Source organism: Takifugu flavidus, chromosome 11 (genome assembly GCF_003711565.1).
Source record: "Takifugu flavidus isolate HTHZ2018 chromosome 11, ASM371156v2, whole genome shotgun sequence".
NCBI lineage: Eukaryota > Metazoa > Chordata > Actinopteri > Tetraodontiformes > Tetraodontidae > Takifugu > Takifugu flavidus.
In genome coordinates this window covers 1,193,874-1,217,514 of record NC_079530.1, presented here as the reverse complement: position 1 = coordinate 1,217,514, position 23,641 = coordinate 1,193,874, and the positions used below count along the sequence as shown (strand labels likewise).

General features: G+C 49.4%; 2 protein-coding genes across 3 annotated transcripts in view; one reads left to right on the top strand and one right to left on the bottom strand.

Annotated features, from left to right (window-relative positions):
- Positions 1 to 14,784: 14,784 nt before the first annotated feature.
- Positions 14,785 to 23,641, bottom strand: part of dntt (deoxynucleotidyltransferase, terminal) — a 43,759-nt gene continuing 34,902 nt past the window's right edge. The window contains exon 11 of one of the 2 annotated variants that reach the window (XM_057048196.1): positions 14,785 to 15,035. In XM_057048196.1, coding sequence (XP_056904176.1) covers positions 14,949 to 15,035 — 87 coding nt within the window. In that variant the 3' untranslated portion in view covers positions 14,785 to 14,948. The remainder of the gene's footprint in view (positions 15,036 to 23,641) is intronic. The other variant, XM_057048195.1, reaches the window with a different exon arrangement.
- LOC130534198 (eukaryotic initiation factor 4A-I-like) lies at positions 19,725 to 21,969 on the top strand. The gene has a single exon (XM_057048197.1). It carries the CDS (start codon positions 20,420 to 20,422, stop codon positions 21,653 to 21,655), a length of 1,236 nt encoding a protein of 411 aa, XP_056904177.1. The 5' UTR covers positions 19,725 to 20,419; the 3' UTR covers positions 21,656 to 21,969.

The following is a 23,641-nucleotide window of genomic DNA, read 5'->3' as shown; positions in this document are numbered from 1 at the left end:
TACCAAAAAAAGAAAAGTGATGTTTTTCCAGTCGTCTGTCCATTGAATGGTGACTTCTGGGGAGGCAACGTCCCCCCAGGATAGAGCCTCGACCATGGCTGAAGGTAGAGGAACTTTTCTTTTCTTCCTTTTCCGCCGTGTCCCAATGTTACAACCATCGGAATTTCCATGGTGACGGCTGTGTCCTTGCTTTGTGCCTCTTTTTGTCCAAACGTTTTCACGTGTTATATAATAAAACATGTCCCAAGAGGGGAGACACACACCGGGCTCTGAAAGGGACTCGTGTCCCTCTTTTCTGGACGTGTTTGGTCGGATCGGTGCGCCACAAAGACAGCTGCTGAGCCATATTCGAGGCTGTGAATAATTCATGTGCGTTGACCATTTAATGGCGGCTGCAGCATCGTTCCCGTAGGATGGGTCGAGGTCCCAAAGCCGGCCCGCAGCGGGGGGGGGGGGTGTGTGTGTGTGTGGGGGGGGGGGGTGCAGCCCAACGCCCCATACGAAGGTGGCGAGCCGATGCTAGCAGAGCCTGGACGATAATTACGCTGAATCCCGGCAACAGCGCTCGGTAAATCCTGTAAACAATACTCGGCGCCCTCGGGGAAGAGTGTTTACATCAAAGCGCCATCAGTGATTCTCCTGCAGGTTAAGAAAACGTTTGTCCGCGACGCCTTTAATGAAGTCGGCACAAGGGCGGATCATCGAGAGGAGTGCGAGCCAGGCCCGGAGATTTGGGTATTTGCTCATTATTTTCCGTCTATTTATCTCGAACAGAATTCCGGGGATGCGCGTTATTCGCAGCAGCAGGATAATGGTGGACTGTTTACACAGGCAGCAGCTGAACAACTGGATTTCAGTCACATCTGCATGGGTTCTGCGTACCAAAGAAGAGGTTCAATCGGTTCCAGATTGGCTCTTAAGTTACATTTTACTAACTAACTTGTTAAGTTTGACTCTTTGCTTGAAACAAAATTCAAGCTAATGTTTGATTCATTTGTCTGCAGGATAAAGTGAGTTTTGACCACATCTCTAAAGATTCAAAAGCCTCTATTTTCTTTCTTCCTTCTGGCTGAATCCTCTGCCGAGGTCCTAACGTGTTCCCGATAAATAAAACGGGCTTTTCAAAAGACGGCAAATACAGGCTACTTGGATTGTTAAAGACAATGTGTTGGTACGACAGGAAATATAGATGAATAAGTGTGGAAACCACCAGCAGAGGTTAAAGAGAGGAGCGTTCACAAAAGAGGCTAGCTAAAGCTAGCTGAATGCTGCACGTCGCGGTTATAGAGCAGCTGTTTTTACATTTGTGTGCTGACATCATTTATGTTTTATCTGGTCACGGCTGTTTGGAAAAGAAAAGAAAAGGAAAACGATATTTTCGATTAATCTCAGCTGAGTCAAACGCACAACAAAGACACACAAACGCACTTTATTAGCGCGTAATTATCCGATAATGCTGCTAATTGCATCGCGGCACGCCATCTGTTTCTGTTAATCTGGTCATTTCTCATTTGACATCGTCCACGCCGCCACTCTCGCGTGATTTCATTAGCGTCCATTTCTGGACGGGCAGGATTGGTTCAGCTAGCGCCGCCGCCGTGATGGAGCTAACACCTCGTTACCCTCATGTGTCCCATCAGTCACTTTTATGGACCCCAGCAGGCGCCTTCCTGCTCCCTTTATGCTGCCCAGTCAAAACGGGCCGAGGAAACCAGAGTCCAGCTCAGACTGACACGTCTGATGCTGTTGCCAAATATTGGGTCACTTCCTGGAGGGAAGCAACTCCTGGTGAGCCATCTGCTGCCGCGGCATTTGGCCACCATGCCACGATGAAGAGAGCCGGCATGAAAGTGTCTCGCCTGCTCCGGCGTCCTCTCAAGTCCTCCGCCACTGTCCTCAGATCTGTCCACGTTTAGAGGCCGGGCGAACTTTAAACGTGCACGTTTGACGAATCTCATCATCACACGTTAAGATGCTCATTGTTCGGGAGACAGAGCTTCACTGGGAGTAATTACTGAAGAGAATGGTTGATAAACTGGTAATACTGGGACAGAGAGGTTTATAAACTGGTTATAGTGGGACACAGAGGGTTATAAACTGGTTATAGTGGGACACAGAGGTTTATAAACTGGTTATAGTGGGACACAGAGGTTTATAAACTGGTTATAGTGGGATACAGAGGTTATAAACTGGTTATAGTGGGACACAGAGGTTGATAAACTGGTTATAATGGGATACAGAGGGTTATAAACTGGTAATAGTGGGACACAGAGGTTTATAAACTGGTTATAGTGGGATACAGAGGCTTATAAACTGGTAATACTGAGATACAGAGCTTTATAAACTGGTTATAGTGGGACACAGAGGGTTCTAAACTGGTTATAGTGGGACACAGAGGTTATAAACTGGTTATAGTGGGATACAGAGGGTTCTAAACTGGTTATAGTGGGACACAGAGGTTTATAAACTGGTTATAGTGGGACACAGAGGTTTATAAACTGGTAATACTGAGATACAGAGCTTTATAAACTGGTTATAGTGGGATGCAGAGGGTTATAAACTGGTTATAGTGGGATACAGAGGGTTATAAACTGGTTATAGTGGGAAACAGAGGGTTATAAACTGGTTATAGTGGGAAAGAGAGGTTTATAACTGGTTATAGTGGGACACAGAGGGTTATAAACTGGTTATAGTGGGATACAGAGGGTTATAAACTGGTTATAGTGGGACACAGAGGTTTATAAACTGGTAATACTGGGAAAGAGAGGTTTATAAACTGGTTATAGTGGGATATAGAGGGTTATAAACTGGTTATAGTGGGATATAGAGGGTTATAAACTGGTTATAGTGGGAAAGAGAGGTTTCCCAGAGGTGAGCTGATATGATGTCGTCCTTCCGCTTCCACATGGTGCAGCCGCTATCATAAATTAGCTCCTCCAGCAGGAACATCCATCAGGAGGGGCCACGAGGTTGAACGTTGTCCGTCCGTATCTCATCTGTCAGCCATTTATCAGCTTATCAGACGAACGTTACAATGCTGTAAATTCCTGGATCGCCGTGATAAGATTAGACGAGCGTTAGCTTCGTCCTTCGTCAGGAATTCTGATTTGTCTCATTTCCACTCGGACACACACACGGAGATGGTCCAACCAGGAGACACAAGCCCTGGTCTCTGACGAGGGTCAGAACAAAGACCTGATCCTGAACCTGGAAGCACGACAGGCTGAATTTGTCCCGTGTTCCGGTGGAGCAGCTAGCTTTGCTAAATGATGGTCAGAGTGGATTACCACTGGATTTACTGGAGGTTGGTTGGAGACAGCAGAGGAGGGCAAACCCAGAGGAGGATTTTGGATTTAACATGTAATGATCTGGTTTTGATCTCCCATTTTATCTTTATTTGGACGTTTTCAATTCATTTTCTCGACCCGGTCCTGCAGGCCTTCACATTTGGGATCCATGAATCAGCACTTAAGCCTCAGTCACGCTTTGACCCCACGACCCCCACCGTGGCGGGCTGCTGAGCGTGGGCCCAGGTGCAAAGGAGGGGGCGGGGCCGAAGAACCAAGTCCAGAATACAAAATCTTTAATCCCATAAGAAACGGGAGGTCAAATGTAAAAATGGCTCCAAGACTCAGGCAGCCAAGCAGGAGAAGGAGCAGGCAAAAATCCCAGGAACGAACCCGTCACACACAAGAAGCCAACAAGAGATAACAGGAGCTCGGAGATCCAGGGATACAGAGGCGAGCTGGCCGGGAAAACACGGGGAAACAGGACACAGGTGCAGCACATGAGCCATCAGCTGAGGTGGGAAACAGGAACCAAGAGGGGACGCAAACCTTGAGGCACCGAGGAAACATAGAGTAGAGTTTCTGGCACATTCACCATCCGTTATTCCGGCCGAAGGTGGCTTCAGCTCCAGCGTCTGAGCCGGATGGATGAGGGAGAAGCTCCGGTGACCCAGACTCAGAGTAGAGTTTACTACAAATGACCGTCCTCTATAAACAAGCCCTCTCTCCCGGTGCCGCAGCATAATTCAAGCGCTGGCTAAAATATTCCGGCACTCCTGACACCTCTGCTTTATTGACTCTGCTCCCTGGGAATATATTTATCCGGAGTTGTCTCCGCAGCAGGAGGAGCAGCCATGGAGGAGCCTGATGGGGATAAATATTTGACTGGCTGAGTTTACACTGTTTACTGAGGATTATTTAACATCAGAGACCAAACACTCCACATCCAAGGTCTTCTCGAACCCCAGCCGAGCCTTCATCTTTCACGCCGCTCCGTTATCCGGACCCCCCCCCCCCCCCCCCCCCCCCACACACACACACACACACACACACACACTCACCGGGGGGGGTTTAAAAGTGCCTGCCACATATTTAGGTGCGGCGCTAATGTGGGAGTGGCTTGATTAGCACACGAGGGGCAGAAACGTGTCAGCAATATCGCCGCAGCAACCGCAATAATTGGTTGCGCGCGGTCCCGGAGGAATCTGACCGCTGTAGCTCCGCCGATATCATCTGATTTTTGCAGTCTTGGAAGGGAATCTTTAATTTAGCCAGGGTGGAATCGTCTCCATTAACTCGAGTCCCTGTAACCTACTGACGCACATATCCTCCGATATGGTCAACAGCACCTGTCAGAGACGCATCCGTTAGCAACACCACGTCCAAACACTGCCGCGTCCACGCTAGTTCGCCAGGAAAATAAATACGCCGACTCGCCTTGGTGACAGCAACATCTAGATATCCATATTACCAGGAAATGGTATTGCTATTCTGAGGCTGAATCGGAACGAGTGCTAATCAACTCCCAGGCTAGCAGGAAACTAGCGTTTCCTGCAGCTTTGTCACAGCGGAAACGAATATCGTTCACCACGAACTGGTGCAAACAGCAGTTCACCAAGTTAAACAGCTCAAGTTAGCAAGTCGCGGATGACCTTCGGATGTTTCCCTCACCGATAAAAAGGTGTTTTGTTAATTACAGATAAAAATACCCGAAGAATCGATGTGCTGTTGATGTTTGCTGTGCTCTCAGTCAGCACAGACTACAGACACATCATAGGAATCGCTCCGTTTCTCATTGGCTCTGGTATCGGCCCGTCTCCACACGTGATCAATAGCGCTGTGTAATATCGGCTGTCCACCACGGTTACTAATGAGCCGCACGCACGGCCAAATTCTCATTAAGTTTGGCAGCAGCACGGTAACAAAGTTGTTAACTACAGAGGTAACATTGACTAATATTCCTTCTCGGCTATCAGCCGATCAGTAATTCCCGCTAATGGAATGCGGCCCGCTCACGTTATTGATCAGAGGGCAACAAAATGGTGAACAAATATCTGTCTACAGTGACTGATGAGGGCTGGAGCGGCTATCACGGAATTTGATCAAAGAAAGAGCTTGAACCTGATGGCAGAACTCCCAAAACTTCGCAAAGGTCACAAAGGGCCTCTAAACACCTGTAAACCGACGCACGTCCGTTTAAAGATATACAGTAAGACTGACCTGCATTTATGGTCTGTCGGTGCAGATGCTGCAGATCCTTTTGGTCAGAGATTAGCTAAGATGTTCTGGACTAGCTTCGTTTCCTGTTAGCAGATATCTCCCAGATATCCATTTGCGGGATCTTTAAAGGTGTGGAAGTAGCTCGTGCTTCCGGAGGTCGTGTTTCTGACTCAGCTGAGTCCTTTGAAGGAGGCCAAAAAGACAAAATACACCCTCAAAAGAAAAAATGCAGATGGTCTTGATGTTTAATTCATGAACATTCGTTCACCATTTTTGCTGCTAGCAGAGATGCTGGTGTCCTCTGCAGATACACAGCTCTGAGTCTGTCTGTGGCTGAGGCAGCTGCTGGTAGAGGGCCAGATGGTGTGTGATACGCTTGCTTGGTTGTTGTGTGACCGTTATTTATACGCCTCACAGACAGCGGCGGCGGCGGCGGCGGCGCTGCTGTCTGTGCTGCCCCGAGAAGAAAGCTTTTGTTTCAGAGCTTGGGCAGGAGAGAAGACGAAGACGCGGGGACAAAAACACATCCCCATTAGATTATCGTGTCAGGAACTCTCCGCGGCTGTCGAGCATGTGTACGTCCCCAGGCGTGGGTGCACGGCCCTGCTGACAGGAGCAGGGAAAACAGCACTCTGATAGCTCGCTATCGCCGGCATTAGCCTGGGAAGCTAGCCATGGATCATTTTAATGCCTCCTCGTGTATCGGAAGCCTCCAGTGCTGGATCGATGATACATGTCCCCCAGCCACCCACAACACCGCAGGCCCGTCACACACACATCCCTCAACCCGACCCTGCAGCACACACACACACACTCACACACACACACGCGATACCCTCCACACAGCCGCCCAATAAACGCTGAGAAAAAGCAATATCTCTCTCGAAGGCGGCGGAATATGATTAAAGCTTTCATGCCACTGTTATCGTCCCGCGAGCCGTTAGCAGCGAGCGGGATGAGGCAAAGTGAATTACCTCCAGCTGTCAGACCCGGAGTCGAGGACCTGTGGCGTTCAAAACAGCGTCGCGGCGCACGCTGACAGACAGGAGGCACGGAAGGAACGCGCTGGGAAGTCTTTTATGGCGGCGGAAAGTTTCTTTTTATTGTTCCGGCGGAGAAAAGAGGGTAAAACAACAAGTCTCAGCAGCGGCAGCAGCAATGAGATGTGACAGACGAGCAGCTGAGCAGATGTGAGCGGAGCAGACGCGCTTTCATCCACTCACATCACAATAGCTTCAATTTTGCAAGATCACAGTTAATTCCACTTCATCAAACAGTGATTAATTTAGAGATTTTGGACAGGAAATCAACTTAATACTCCTCAAGCATTTAGCATTTCCTTAAAAATCAGAGCTGGAACAAAGGGATAAAAATAGAAACTAAAGAGCAGAGCAGCAACTTCAGAACCTCCAGGGTTCAGGCGTAGTCAGAACCTCCAGGGTTCAGGCGTAGTCAGAACCTCCAGGGTTCAGGCGTAGTCAGAACGTTCAGGGTTCAGGCGTAGTCAGAACGTTCAGGGTTCAGGCGTAGTCAGAACCTCCAGGGTTCCGGCGTAGACAGAACCTTCAGGTTTAGGCGTAGTCAGAACGTTCAGGTTCAGGCGTAGTCAGAACTTCAGGGTTCAGGCGTAGTCAGAACCTCCAGGGTTCAGGCGTAGTCAGAACGTTCAGGGTTCAGGCGTAGTCAGAACCTCCAGGGTTCCGGCGTAGACAGAACCTTCAGGTTTAGGCGTAGTCAGAACCTTCAGGGTTCAGGCGTAGTCAGAACCTTCAGGGTTCCGGCGTAGACAGAACCTCCAGGGTTCAGGCGTAGTCAGAACCTCCAGGGTTCAGCCGTAGTCAGAACCTCCAGGGTTCAGGCGTAGTCAGAACTTTCAGGGTTCAGGCGTAGTCAGAACCTCCAGGGTTCCGGCGTAGTCAGAACCTCCAGGTTCAGGCGTAGTCAGAATGTTCAGGGTTCAGGCGTAGTCAGAACCTCCAGGTTCAGGCGTAGTCAGAACGTTCAGGGTTTAGGCGTAGTCAGAACCTCCAGGGTTCAGCCGTAGTCAGAATGTTCACGTTCTGATCCAGTCCAGTCCTGAAGAGGCCAATCAGAGGGGCGGTGGTGAGGGCAGAGTTGCACCTTCTCTTCCTCCAAATGTGCTGGGCTCCACCTCAGAAGGGCTTTGTTCAGAGCAGAACTTGTGTTCTGGGGGCCGGAGGTGCCGGGCCGTCCTCTTTGATGCCGTTTCCTTTCATTTGCCACAAAGTGAAACGTGACGTCGAGAAAGTCCTGACGACATCTTCGCCCAAGAGAATCATTTATGAGCGAGAGGGATGTGAACCGCAGCCTTAGCTTAATAGTTCCTTGATAACAATGACTCCACACAATTGGTGGCACACACACACACACACACACACACACACACACACACACACACACACACACAACCAAACACCTCAATCTCAGCAGTGAATCATAAACGAGACCAGGCTCTCTTCTTCCATATCTGCAACATTTTGGGTTCTCATGCAGCCTTTGAAGAGACACCACTGGAATATTTTATCCCCCCCCCCCCCCCCACCACCATGCGGGATCGGGCAGATAAACACGTCAGCTGGATTTAGGTGGTTGTGGGAGCAGACAGATACCAACTTATGGATTTCCAGTCAGTTAGCTTTGGCTTGCTCCACGGGCTGGAGGCTATCGTTGCCGTCTCGCCGGCGCCGGGCCCCCTGCGGCGTGTTGACGTCCGCGTGGGTGAGACATGACAGCGAAATGACGGACGGTCGTCTCATTTTCAAGCTGTCAGTCGTGCTGTTGATCCTCCGGCTGCCGAGGGAATCGTCAGAGGGGCCGGAGAACCTTCAGCCTTCACTGGGAGAAGTGGACATTTTTAAAAATAGCAAAACAGCGATGTGGCCGGTAAATCGTGAGAAGGGGGATGAAAACCCGCTCAGGTAAAGGAAGGAGTGAAGAGGACGTCGGTGAGTTGAATAGGAGGCTGATTACAGCCTGCTGTCAGCCTCGTCAGCGCGCCCGAATCGCTGCCTTTCACGAGTAGCGGGATAATCTGTGATCAGAGACGCGGCCCGAGCCGAGCCTCGTCCAACCTGAGGACACATTAGCATTAAAAGCAGCGCCGCGGCGGCCTCAGCGGCGAGCTCTCGCGTAAAAACTCAGCCTCTTGATAAATTAAGTCAAATAAATTAGGACAGGCGCTGATTTTGTGCCAGGCTGGAAGTGAAAGATGCCTTGGGATTCGCCCAGCGATCGCATCCGTCTCCCTTTTTTAACGTTCATTATACGGGAGCAATCATCTCCGCTGACACAATGAGTGCTCCTGAAAAAACCCCGGCGCCACTTCATTACTTGACGTCTCAGCAGCAGCTAATGATTAATGATACAACACGCGGCGTTGCGTCTTCCTCCGAGGAGCGAAGCGTCCCAAATCTGCGGCGGTGCCGCCGGAATCTCGGCAGGGTCGGTCATGTGTTCGCAGGAGAGCAGCGGGAGAGGAGTGATGAAAATATCCAGCCTACTTTCACACGCGCAGCGACAACATGCTAGCGCCGCCATCCAGCCCCCACGTGATGGGTCCAGTGTTAATGTTCATTAGTTGGGCTTTAATTTGTTCTGTGAAGTTCCAGGGTGATAATAAAGATCAGACAGCTCTCATCCCTGTCACCCAATGAGCGTGGATCACGTTCAGGGCCAGAACCTGGTCCAGTCCGGGCCAGATTCATTATTGCCTGGGTCTGTTAGTTGAGTTGGATTATGCTAATGAGGTATTCGGTGTCAGAGAGGTGATTTTGATGCTGGATAAACACGTTTTAACGACTTCAGCTTCATCGAATTAAAGCAGTTCCCACTTTGGTGCAACGATCTCCAGTTCACCAGAACGAGTTGCTGCGAATCCTCGTGATAACGGGAGCCGCTAACAGCAGCTACACGGCTCTGGTCCCTTCACAAAAAGGAGACAGATGATAGAAGAGCAGTTCTGTCCAGACCCCAACCGGCATCTGTTGGCTTTTCCAACAAAGGCGGCGACGGCGGCGTGGTCAGGATGACCGGCGGCTCCCTTTTCCTGGAGCCTCTGAATGGCAGGTACTCGCCCCCTGAGAGGGGCCCGACGTGGGTGTTGATCCAGCATGAAATGAGGTGAAGCCTAAAAATATGAGGCTGCTACTTTGGGTTAAATGGCTGCCCTCAATTCAGACCTGCAGAGTGAACAGAGCTACATCAATAACAGCCCCCCCCCCACACACACTAGCTGGTGCGTTTTGTCCCACAATAATCATGATAATAATAATCCCAACTAAAGGGGTTTGAAGGTGTTTTAAGCACTTATAAACATTAATTTAGCCTTTCTATCTTATTTTATCTTAATAATAGAAGCAATAACAAAGCTGTTCCAAAGCCAAAGGTCCCGACGGCGTTTCAGCTGGTGCTGGGTGAGCGAGGAGCTTTAGGACGAGCTGGACAGGACGGGGCTGCAGAGGTTGAACCTGCAGGTGATGAAGGTGAGGATGACTTTCTCCAGGTTCCACAGGAACGCCTCTAGTCTGGAGAGGTTTCAGAGGTGGATAGTTTCCTCTTTGATTTGAAGGCTTTGTGATTTTCTTTGCCGACTCAGGTAAAGGCAGGAGGCCTAAACACCAGACAGTGGATCCAGGAGGATCATGGGCTCATGACCATGGAACATGTTGCGTCATCACGGTCTTCTTTGATTGACCCAGAATTCACTTCAGAAGAATTCTCCATCACACATCCCGATGGACAGGTGTTCTGTTTATTACAATGAGGTCCAAACTGCAGCACGACTGGACCCAAAAAGAGCATCGAAGCGAGGCGGAGTCTTTAAGAGAGGCGGAGTCTGTCTGAAGTCATGATTACAGGAGAGGCGGAGTCTGAAATCAAGATTACATGAGAGGCGGAGTCTGAAATCAAGATTACAGGAGAGGCGGAGTCTGAAGTCAAGGTTACAGGGGAGGCGGAGTCTGAAATCAAGATGACATGAGAGGCGGAGTCTGAAATCAAGATTAAAGGAGAGGTGGAGTCTGAAGTCAAGGTTACAGGGGAGGCGGAGTCTGAAATCAAGATGACATGAGAGGCGGAGTCTGAAATCAAGGCTACAGGAGAGACGGAGTCTGAAGTCAAGGTTTTGAGGAGAGAGACCTAAAACATGAAGACATAAAATAATATGTGCAAATAGGTCTGGTATATACTGTATATCAATCAAACAGCCTTGTTGAAAACAGAATTTGATTGTTGTTTTAATACTATAAATTCATCTCCCTAAAAAGACTCTTTTATTTGGAGTTTACAATCCTTGATCTTGAACTAAAGCTCACCTTTATTTTAAATAAGCTGCGTTATTGATCTTGGTGTTGGTAAAGGACATCGGACACATGAGCCGCATCCCTCCATGGGTTTTCAACAACCTCACATATAAATTCGGGGGGGCTCTGGCACATATTTATGAGGAGCACCGGGGGCAGCCGAGGCTGTGAGGCACTCAGCAAAGGCAGGACCAGAGCGCGCTGGCGCACTGCAGCAGATGGCCTCCTCCTCCCCATCATCTCCTCGTTCATCTGCCGCCCGTGGAGGAAGACGAAAGCGCTCCAGAAACGTCCGCCCCGCTCGGAATCCGGGGTGGAGGTCATTCCTCATGAAAGACACGGGTCACCTCGGATTAGGGATTGTGGTGTGTGTTCCTGGGCTGCACATCAGCCTAGATTAGTCTCAAAGTGACTCCCTGGGAGGTTTTGGTGAGCAAAATGGTCCTAAAATCTATTTTAAAAGTCTCCAGTGAACTTCAGCTTCACTTAGTGGCTTTTTTTTCCCCGCAATCTAGTTTGCGAAAACTCTGTTTTCTTCTTAGCTCTGCTGAATGAGACGCAACGTGATCTGAGGACAACAATGTTCAAAATTAGATCTTGCATGTAGAAACGAAAAACCTGACACTCGCTTTTTTTTTTTTTATTGTCAGCTATTGTTTCCCGATCATCCAAATCCCAGTTTCAGCTCCACAGACTTGACGGTGTGACAGGCCGTGAGAGGCAAGGAGACACAGTGTCCTAATTCTGTCAACCCCCCCCACCCCCCCACTTGACTGGGCCCAACACATGCATTCAAACCCGGCAGCACAACCAATAAATCCCCGTCGTCTGATACAACCGGAGGGAAAGTTTTCAGCCGCTGACATCATCGCTGCTCCTGTCTATTTTGGATTAGTCCTTATTCAGGATCGGTCATCAATGGGGGGGGGGGGGGGGGGGGGGGGGGGCTACGCCCCAACACACCGCGCTGCTCTGCACTGGTTTGAACTGGAATTAAACTCGTCTGAATTGGTCACCTCGGAGGAACGTGTCCACGGGAATATTCACATTACGCACGGTCATCGCTCATCGCCACCATTCGTCACGGAAGTTGGGGAAGGAAGTGACACTTAATATTCCCTCTTCAGACTATCTCTGGAGGGCCATTAGGGCTGACGCATGTTCCCCCGGGTACACGTGTCCTCCTCAAAGAGCCGCCCATTAATCTTTGAGAACCTCCTATCAGCGCTGACCGTCCTCCTATCACCAAGTCTCTCAGTCACCCTCAGATATTATTATCTGCAATGACAAATTGAGGGAGCGGTGGGACGACCTTGCCTCCTCGTGCGCGGAGCGGCGGTTAATTGCGCGCCCAAACAGTCAGACGGGCAATTTTGCCGCCGGTTTAAACAATATCTCGCACGCCTTTGATGCGTCTGCGCGCTAGCTCAACACAACCTCCCGTTGTGTAATTACCTGCTCGTAAATGTAGCTCGGGCCAAATGATGACCCGCAGACAACCGGAGCACAAAGACGCTGTTGTCCAACACGCTGTTCTGACGAGGAACAGCTCAGCATGGGCTTCAGCCTCGCATCAGAGACTTGGACCGCTCGCTCGTGGCGTCGGTCCTGGGCGGAGAACTCGTGACCATATGCTGAGCGTCCCTTTCATGTCTTTGATGAGTTAGAGGACAGGAAGTGGGTTGCGTGGGTGGCCAGTTTGGCCAGTGGAAGAGTCCATCTTTTCTTTTTTTTGCTGCACTTTACCACCGATCCGAGGTCGGACCGTGCGTCCGACCGTCCGTCAGTGTTGCATTGTGGGAGGAGCTTGTGAGAGTTGACATTTTCCAGCATATAGTCAGTATAAAGCTTCTGCTGGAGGCTCAGACGTGATGGAAAAAAGAAAAGCCAAACTTGGGGCCGATCCGGATTCCTAGGGTAGCAATAAAAACTGGATGGCAAAGCGCAGGTTTTGTTAGTAAATCGTGCACTTTTATGCAAATCCGTTGCCAGCAATTTTCCATATATTCACTCATCTGTCATCTCAGCCAGACCTTCGACATCCAGCATGCAAAGGAGGGTGTGCGCGCCCGCCTGTGAGGACCCAAAAGCTGTGATTTGCATGGGAAAATGGGCAAACCTGATTGGTGGAGAGTGATGGACAAACAAATTAGCTGGATCTGGGGCTTCGGGGTTGGACGCCAGCAAAGAAACAAGTTAGCTGAGCAAAATTTGGATGGCAAAGAGGCCATAAAATCTGTCACAGCATTGATTGGGCAATCATGGAGCCTGTGTGGAGCAACAGGACATATTGAATCAGCTAATGAGATCACAGCTCAGCCACAGGTCTGCGGCCCGTCGGTCTGATAAAAGTGACAGGAAAACATTTAGCGCCTCAGAATTGTCCAAGTTCCGTGGATTCAGCATCGACTCCCCCAAATCCAATGGTGTGTGAGGTTCAACCCTTTAACAGAACTCAGATTCTCTCATATTTATGTAATTAAACACCTGAATAATCTGTGATTTAAACAACCTTCGGTGTGTAATTACGACAAATAAAGGTTCTACTGGCAGCATTTGCAGTCAAAACACCCCCACAGTGCCACATTTGGCTTTTAGACGCTGGAAATATTGAGCCATGCTGCAAAGAAATGCACCTTTTAAGACGCTTAGCCCTTTTATCTTTGCACAAATCACGGCAGAGATCCGCTGCTCGTGTCTGCTTCCGACGTTGGTAGATTTAGAGGAACGCGTCCCAATTATCGGTGACAGAATCTGCACCCGGGCTGGTTGGATTCATCCCAAACTGTCGGCCAAAAACATGTTTACCAAATGAGTTCAGTGCAGAACAAATAGTCATTACCTGAGTTCAGAGAGGTTAAGTGTTGCACTTCTCCAGCAGAATTATTGCTTGTTTGTTCAGAGTTGCTGCCTTGTAAAAGGGAATAAATATGCTGTGGCTATGAACCCCCCCACTGGGAATTCTAACCAACCCTTTGCCCTCACTCTTGGACTTTTACGCTTTAAAAACAGCTAATGAAGCAATAAGGGCGTCAGCATTCTTGAGCGATGGAGTATTTCAGGCCTTTCTCAGGTCATGTTCAACAAGCGTCTCGAGAGATCGGCGCCGTGCTGGAGAAACATTCATCAACTACAACATCTTGGTGAGGTGGGGGTCGAGCGCGTGGTGTTTCTCCTGAAGAACAGGTCTCCTCGGAGTGTTTGGTCAGCGTTGCTGGGGGGCTTGATGGATCCTGAGGTCTAGACGCTACACACGAGTGCTAACGCAGTGCTAACGCATATGTCTGTGCTCTTGAGCAAAGACGGTGCGTCATCCTTAACAGGAGAAACGTCCAGAGAGACGTCCAGAGAGACGACTGAAGCCCCCCCCCCAGCTGATGACAAGACCGTCCCGCTTATAAATTCTGCTCAGCAACCAACGTGCATAAAAACACGAGCTAAAGTCAATTTAGAGGGCTAATGGGTGTTTATTGGAATGTCGGGTGTTCAGTGGACTCATTTAGCGTCCGCCGGGTTCTTCCTGCTGTCCCGATGCAGCTGATTACCTCTAATTTCAGGGGAGTATCTGGGGACGGGGAGTCGCCGTGGTGCCATCAAAGTGATCTCTGGCGGACGGGGGCTTAAATAGAGGCTAAACAGCGATGCTGAACGCTCCTCTGTCTGAAGCTCATTACCCGCCTCTCAATGCCCCAGAGACCTGGCTCAGCTTCATGCCGAGCACTTTCCTGCCAGGAGGAGGGTGATTATAACACTTTGCCTGACAAGAGCTCTTTTCCCGCTCTCCTTTGTCCTCATTTCCTGCCGTTCCTCCCTCGCCATCGCGCTGCGGTCGGTCGGCCACTTCTTTTAGCGCTTTTCTTTCCGTCCTTTCTCTCCGCCAGTGGTATCTCAAAGCCATTCATCCTCGGAGTGATTTCCCTTTGAGTGTTGCACTTGAGAAACAAGCTAGCCGTGAATGGGGAGCAAAAGCTTTACTCAGCACAGAACGCTCATTTGCAAACACCAGCCTTTAATGCACACAGAGGGGAGCAAAGATCTATACGGCGATCCGAAGGTTTGGGGGCGAGCTGAAGCGAAGCACAGATTTAATGTCCACACAGGACGTCGTCCAGCCGGAGACCTACGCGTTTCTCTGCCAAGGCTCCATGTACTCCAGTCCCAGATGGTCAAAGATGTCCTTTTCAGTCCCCGCTGCCAGGAACTCCTCCTAGAGAGGACAAACACACAAAGTGCACATCAGTGACGGCCCGATTGCCCACGTGACACGTGCAGATCCGAAAACTCCCCAGCTTAAGTTTTCCAGCGTTGAAAACTGTCCAAATGTGTCGCATCTGTCCTAGTGCGTCCTTTTATCGTTTTATTCCCCCAGTTGCTGTAACCATGGCCACCGTCCAGCCCATAAACACGCTAACCTCGCTCCGTGTGATTACACTTTGCAGAGGATTTTTCCCTGACAAATCGCACCAGGGCTATTAACTGTGGGCCACAGGCCGACCGACCGCACGTGATGGGCTGCATCTCCATGGCAACGGCGCCTGACTCACCTCAGAGGCCAGAAAAAGAGAGGGCTGCGATTCTGACACGTTCTGCCTTCAAGTGCTAAACCAGACCCGACATGGTGTAAAGTGATGGCGGAAAAAAACGAGAACACGTCAGCTCAACCTGCCAGGCAGGGGCGGAGGCGGCTGGGAGCGACAGGCCGACATGAACGCCGCCGCACGGCGCCGCTCGCGGCCCCCCCACCCCACTCTTATTTTTAATGCATTGGACAGGTTAGCCGGGCAGGTTCACACGTTACCAGGAACAGGCAGGACAGGAGCTCAGCGGCGGCGGCGACTCCACCGGCGATGCAGTATTTGTTTTCTCGTCGTTGTCCAGGGGCTCCACTTTGGTTATATCGCTGATTATTAATCATAAAATTGACTGAAAATTGTTCCCTCGGCTAACGAGTTTCATCCGTTGGCCTCAGCAATTTTAAATCGTGGTGATCGATAGCAAAAGGCCCCGGGCTGACAGGGGCCCGGCCCCGTCTCACTTTAATTGCTGATTGCGTAACACACAAAAAAAGCCCAAAACTCCACGGCTCACCGGCCCTTTTTCCCACCAACTGTGTCAAGTCGACACGCCGCTATAAACACAACCTTATTACCTCCTCTGTAAAACACAACTGAGAGAGGGGGGGGGGGGTGGTTAAACATCAATAATGCAGATGAGTTTATTTAATTAGGTACATTTAGTGTAATACCTGATATAAAGGCATTAGCTGACTTGTGTTGCTGAGAATGAGATCGCGCCCTCAGCGTGCACGTTTGAGCCGGTATTCAATAGAAATCTGCGCTCTGGAGGCGTCGGCGGGTTTGGTTAAGAGGCAAACTGGTTGAAAGCAGGTCCAGGCTGAGGGGAGAGTCTCGCCGTGGAATCTGAGATGAGGTGAATAGTTTAACCTGAGCGCGTTCTCTCTGCCGCCCCCGGAACAATGTTTGGAGTCCATCCACATTCCATCATCGTGGACGCTGCAGAGGACGCAGAGGACGACTGAGACAACCCACAAACAAGCAGGAAAGAGGAAAAGAGATTCCAAGCGTGACCAATTTAGCCGTTGTCCTGGATCAGAGATAAGGCCCTTTCTCTGCTTCCCCGTCTGCTTTGCTCAACTCTCACAATCCCCCCCGGCTCCTGGGGGGGGATGCTGCGTGAGCCCTCGCTCTCTCTCACAACCTTTACGTACCTCTGAGCCCCCCCACCACCACCACCACCACCACCCTTCAGGCATTCACACACCATGTTTATTCCACAGCTTTTTGGTGGTATTTCAAAACAGCCTGTGAGGAGCAGAAGAGGGGTTGGTTGGGGGCACTTGTCTGCTGGACGTGTTCATTTTCTCGGTGACACGGCTCCGGGACCACAAGCTGGACTGGAAGCTGTTGTGCCGCTCCGAGCCGGCGTCCTTGACTTAATAAGCTGCTAATCAGCTACACCATTCTGCCTCTGCCACATAATGACATCCCTGGTGGATGGGAACATGTATCTGTTCCTGAGAACATCTGCCCCTCCTCTGCTGCCCGTCAGCCCCTCCACCTCTCAGCCCACCGCCTGATGGATGAGACCGATGGACGGGAGGGGGGGGGGGGGGCTGCATCCAACATCCTCATGGCTGTGCCAGGAAGTGCATGAAGGTCACTAACACGGAGGGACGCTGCAGAAGTTTTATGGGAAGGCAGAAAATCACAGCGCTAAAAGCTCCTTTATTTACAGTTTGGGAGGGTGAAATGAACAGGAAGTAGCTTAAATTGAGATCAACTCAAAGGAAAGGAGGAGAAATCTCTAATCATGAGCTAATTCAGTGATTTCATTTAAGCTATACTGATGACCCTTTTCCCCTCAGTAAAAAATAAGAGCTTGAAGAAGAGCGTCTGTCCAAAATAACTGCGTGTGAGTTGATTTTTTAATATCCTCGTCAGTGGAAGAACCTGAGCTGTTGTGGCGTCGTCAAAAAGGAGAAAAAGATATTAAAACAAACAAGAAAAGCTGCGTCTCTGTAGGGATCTTTCCCTGTTGTCAGATGATAAAAACATTCCCCTTTAAGCGCCAGACAGCACGAGATATCTTTAGCAGCACAGTGGGACAACAAATACCGGAAGAAGGCAAAGAGAGCCCGACTAAAGGTCATGTGGAGAATTATTCAAAGCAGCCCAGCATGCTAATGCACGTTACACAAATTATCTGGAGGATGTATCTGAACAGGAGCCTTATGAAGCACTGTCACTGTTATGAGACGCCCGACTTCCTGTTCAGGAGCGGCGACGCATCAAGAGCTCCAGCGTTGAGGTCAAGAACTCGCCGAGTCTCATCAGAACTTCTGAGGGAACCTCCCATGTTTCGGGTCACGTGGTTTTATAGCGGAAGCAGCGTTTCAACGCGGACGGCTCCGTCGGAGGATCAACCAGGTTCTGTACGATGACGATTGCCACGAGATCAAGAACAAAGAAACTGTCTGGAAGCCGATTTTTATTTATTGCAGAACCCGGAAAAGGCTGCGGGAAGTCAATTATCCCCCTGTGTCTTCCTCCTGCCACAAACCCACCACCTCCCCACGCTCCAGGCTGCAGCAGCAACAAGGGGGGCGCAGACACCTCACTAATCACAGCAGCAATTAGCGCAAGCATCATAAAGCGCCGCCTATGAAACAGCTATCGACTTTAGTGTTATTGTCATTACTTATGCTTCTCCAGCTTTCTCATCAGCCCGTGAACTGGGCAGAGAAGCAGCTGGGTGACAAATAATGGGCTCCTAATCAGAAACAATGAGATCATCACTGGCGTTATGGCTCCGTGCTCCTGGGGAAGAGTAAACATTTGCAAATCAAAGTTACTTAGCTAGCCAAGATGCATTCAGGGATTCAGTCAAGCCAAGCCAAGGCTTTTCAGTAGCTTTAGCAAAAACAACCTTCTGATGTGTTGGAATGCTGTGGTTGTGTTGTGCTATTGGAGGCGTTCCCGCTGCAGGAACCTTTAACTGAATCCCTGCTCCAAGGTCGGCCTTGGAAAACCCCCCGGGAGGGGCTTGAGGTTCACTGGGCGCCGTCTGGAAATCACCGAGTCTTCAGTCTTTGCGTTTGCCAGCTGAAAGCGTGTTCAAGACCCATCAAAACTCGCTGGGACGTCCCTGAGGAGGTCCTACAGTGGAGACACGACAATCAAGGAACGCTAAGTTCCTGCCCCAGCATTTTCCAGGAGCTCCTGCTGTGGAGCTCAGTGCTCCTCCAACCATTGCCCAACCTCTCACCTCCTAATTCAGGGTTTGCTCTGCTCTATGTCCCACTGACCTCACAGCCGTTTGCATTTTACACGTGATGTATCGGCGTCGATGTGATGTCACAGTATTCGAGGATGCTAATGCTAACAGATCCTGGTGTGTATCGGTCCAAAAGTCGCAGACCCTCCTCAGCACAATGAGCAGCTGCCTTCCACTCACGCTAAGCAATTTTTAGCTGCAGTCATTGCCGCGTTTAGCTTTTATAGCTATAAAACCGTTCCTGGGCAGGCGACAGCAGAGGTCATGATGCAGAGGCTGTTTGCTTAGCAGCATCGTTTTTAATATATCAAACTTTATGTGATATCATTTTCAGCTGTAAAAAAAAGCCGGCGGCTCCAGAGCAGGATGTGACTCCTCATGCCTCTGTTGTAAATCAGGTGGTTTTAGAGAGGGCAAGTTTACTCTGGGGGGCAATAATGTGAATATTTCATGGGCCTTTAATTTTTTTTGGGGGGGGGGGGGGGGGGGGGGAGGGGTTCTCCTTAGGTTAGGGTTATTTCAGTTCCTTTTCTTTGTGACATATGATGTCACCAGACAAGAGACTCATTTTGACCCCTGGTAAGCTAGCAAAGGACAGATCAAAGACGGAAAACAAGGCAAAACATTTCTTTCTTCAAAGAGGGCATTAACTCTGCCAATTCAAGCACCAGTTTAACCGATAGCCTGGAGGGGTAAGTCGCTATCAGATGGAGACCAGAAGAATCCTTCATTCATGCACGTGTTTGATGAAACAAATAACGTGTGTTACAGAAGGACAGCACGAGACTGGTTTAGATCATATTTATCTGATAGATACCAGTTTGCTCATGTCCATGGTGTTCCCTCCTCATACAGTAGGGTTAGCCATGGAGTTCCACAAGGTTCTGGACTTGGACCCGTCCTTTTTACCTTGTACATGCTTCCCTTAGTAAACAAAGCTTCAGACCTGTCTTAACATAAAGACCTGGATGTCCTGGAATTTCCTTTAAAATTCAGACAAAACTGAGGTCATGGTGTTTGGTCCGGAACCTCTCAGGGACAGATTAGATTGTGGCAGGACTAGCAGTGACACCAGTATTTGTTAGTTCTCTTTATGAATGACAAAACCAGAATGAATCCTAAAAGTGCACCGGAAACATCAGGGTGCAGAAGGCACCCCCCAGCCCATAATCCCCCTGGGTGAGAGGCACCCGCCTGCCTGATCACATGATCACTCCAGATGACATTTCTGAAGCCTCCAGCTGATCCAAAATGCTGCAGCTAGAGGCCGAGGCTGCCGAGCTACATGGTTTATGACCCTCCCCGGTCCTCTCCTGTCCTGTCCTCTTCTCTCCTGACTTCTGTCCTGTCCTCCTCTCTTCTCTCCTCTGTCCTGTTCAATTTTCTTTTCATTTTCTTGTGTCGTATTTTCTGCCATAGTTTTTTTCTTCCAGCTCAAAAGAATCTGGTGTTTCATTGTTAAAAATCAATGCTTTTATTTCTATACCTCATTATTTCACAATAAAAACACACACTGTAGCTCTCATACAGAAGGCCTAGCTTATGAAACGTTAACCTCAATTAGTGGTCAAATAATTGGTTTTGTTCTGGTGGGAGAAGGTCCCGATGGCTCTTCAGTGCTGAAGGTTTCCCACACCTCTACCATCCCATATTTATCTTCAAAGAGATACTGATAAAAGCCACCATGAAAGCATTAAACCAAGTCTGTTTTAAAGTGGTGGCTTTGACTCTACATGTGATGAAACAAAGCATTTTAGCCAGTGGGACAGTCAGCAAATGCAGTGACTCAACACAAAGATGGACGAATGCATCCCGAAAACAATGAGAGCAGACGTCTTCAGAAGTGGACGACCAGAGCGTCCAGAGCCGTGGCAGATGACGGAGAGGAAGCTGAATTACAGCGTGGACAGTTTTGAGGGCATGATGCTGAACGAGAATCTTCTCAGAGGCATCTTTGCGTATGGATTCGAGAAGCCTTCCGCCATCCAACAGCAGGCCATTGTTCCGTGCATCAAAGGCTTTGATGTCATCGCGCAGTCCCAGTCGGGCACTGGCAAGACGGCCACCTACGTCATCGCCGCCCTGCAGAGAATCGACATGATGAAAGAGGACACCCAGGCTATTATTCTCGCACCCACCAGGGAGCTGGCCAACCAAATTCAGAAAGTGGTGCTCAGTCTGGGGGACTACATGGGGGTCCGTTGCCATGCCTGCATTGGGGGGACGAGCATTCATGAGGACATGGAGAACCTGAGGTCAGCGAACCCTCACGTCATGGTGGGAACACCAGGTCGCGTCTTTGACGTATTAGCACGCAGGGCCGTCTCTGCCAAGGCCATAAGACTGCTGGTGCTTGACGAAGCTGATCAGATGCTGGGTAATGGCTTCAAGGACCAGATTCATGAAATCTTCTGTAAGCTGCCCACCAATGTCCAAGCCATCCTGCTGTCGGCGACCATGCCAGCTCATGTCCTGGAGGCCACAAAGATGTTCATGCAGGATCCAGTGAAAATTCTCATTAAAAGGGAGGAGCTGACCATGGAGGGCATTCAACAGTTCTACATTAAGACTGAAACGGAAGAGAAGAAGCTGGAAAGCCTGTGTGGCCTGTACAGCACGCTCACCATAACTCAAGCTGTCATTTTTGTCAACACCAGAAAAAAGGCCGAATGGCTGACTCAGGAGCTGATGTCCAAGGATTTCACAGTCTCCGTTCTGCATAGTGAGATGGGGCAGAGCGAGAGGGATACCACCATGAAGGAGTTCCGCTCCGGCTCCAGCCGAGTGTTCATCACCACCGACCTGCTGTCCCGAGGGATCGATGTTCAGCAAGTGTCGCTGGTCATCAACTTTGACCTCCCGACCAAATTAGAGAGCTACATCCACAGGATCGGTCGCAGTGGCCGGTTTGGCAGGGGGGGAGTGGCGATCAACATGGTGACGGAAGAGAGCCAACCCATGCTGGCCATTATTCAGAACTTCTATGACTTCAAAATCAAGGAGCTTCCCGCAAACATGGTCGATATTGTCTGAAAGGCTTCGAGAGTTTCAAAGCTAAAAATCACAAATACCCAGGTTCCTGTGATGCGCAGCACCGTTTTCCAAACCTGATCGTCAACGCCTGCTTTTGAAAAATGTATCAGCCGAATTTCCTTGTATTGATGAATAAAAATGAAATTTGAAATGCAGCTTGTGCTCCCTGTCTTGTCGTCTTCTTCTACTCATCTGTGATTGGCCCGCTGACGCAGCAGCCTCCATTCCCAGACTTCCCTCACCCTAAAGAGTTCCTCCACCTCTTCCTGGGGTATTACGAGGCACAGTTCTATGTTCTATGTTCTACAGTTCTATGTTCGAAGTTTGTATGTCACCATTGTTTATACTATTTGCTACTCAAAGTTGCTATTTTCACCTGGACTCTACATCTTCTCGACCACTGTGGCATCAAGGTAATGAGCATCTAGTGTCTTTATTAGCATTGGCCATTTTTATTGTCTATGCTCAAGCACCAAAAGCATCATCCACTCACATAAAGGGTCATTACGGTTGGTAATAACTATTTTAACACACTTTTTGCCCATCACTGATCCAGACTATTTGCTGACACGACCTTCTCTCTTTTGGAACTGGATATATGATTCTTCCTCTAACCGGGGTTTTACCCCCACACTTCTCTGGAGTTTGGAGACATCTTGTTAACATATTTAGTTGGAGAATTCCTGTTTTCCACACTCACGAGTTTCTCTCTCATGTGTGGAGCCTGTGAGGGTTGCCGGAGTCTTCTATAGACCCAAACACAACACTCTTCTAATGATAACAAGAAATTAACTTTCTCTGCTCCACTGAAGAAGCCCATAAATAATTAATTGGTTTGTTGAAGTGGGGCTGGTTTTGCATGACCAATTTGCTTCCTCCAACCGACTGTAATCAGATGCTGCTGCCTCAGCGTTCCTTCATTTATTTTTTGCTCAATTAAAACAGCAAATATTTTTAGGTGGTGTAATAGTCGGGAATATCTGAGCTCTCTGACTCTACAGAGGTGTCAGCAGATTCGGTAGAAGTTCCTGCAGTATGAATATTTCATCAATGATTCCTGTTGAATCAGGCAGTCGGTCCTTCAGTGGAAGTAGACTTTTGTAGAAGCCTGTTGTCCTCCACAGATGTGGACCATGTGGACCAGACCACAGAGGTTGTAGCTGCTCCAGACCTTCTGCCCCGTCCGGGAAAGCGTGATATCGCCATCACGAATGCAATCAAGCCCTGCAAACTGGGCGTAGCTTTGTAATCTTGTCCAATCTCAGGAAGCTTGGGTTGGTAATTGAATGCTGACTTCCTTTTAATAAGCATGACAGGTGCTGCGAGGTGATCACATGCACCATGTGAACCATCTGGTACTTTCTGGATCTCCCTCGTGATAATAAGTCAAAGTGTGACTTATTTATCCTGGGAAATTCCGCCCCGGTGGACTCGCCGTTTCCTCACTCATATCGTCACATTCCGAATCGCATTAAACAGCGAGTCAGCAACAGCGTGCCTAATCTACGCACACAACTCGATGTTGTTTACCATGAAGGAAATTTGCCACAGGCGATCTCCGTGACAACGGCAAATCTGTGACCGAATCACTGTGCATCATAGGACAAGCGATTTGGAGCCGCGGCTTAAGAAATTGTTTCCGCCACGGTTGTCTTCTCTCACCTGGGCGGCTGGACATCGCTCATGACCAAAGGGGTCAAAGAAAAACTTGCTCGGACTGATTCACGTGTCTCTAGCTGAACTTTGGCCACAACGTGGAGAAAAATGCTCAACTGCATGTGGAAATGCATAGTCAACATAAACGATTATATTACGATTCTCGCCTTTGCTTTCAATGAGCTCCGGTTTCTGCAGGTCAACAATCGGGATCTAAACTAGCTCTAACCAGCTTCGTGGAGAAATGGATTTCAATGGAATAGCTGGCAAAGAGTTGCTGAACAAGAAATAACGCCTTTAAAGATCACCATGTTCCCACAAGCTGCCTAT

Coding starts and splice junctions, on each gene's coding strand:
- LOC130534198 (XM_057048197.1), top strand. CDS start 20,420: ATGGACGAATGCATCCCGAAAACAATGAGAGCAGACGTCTTCAGAAGT.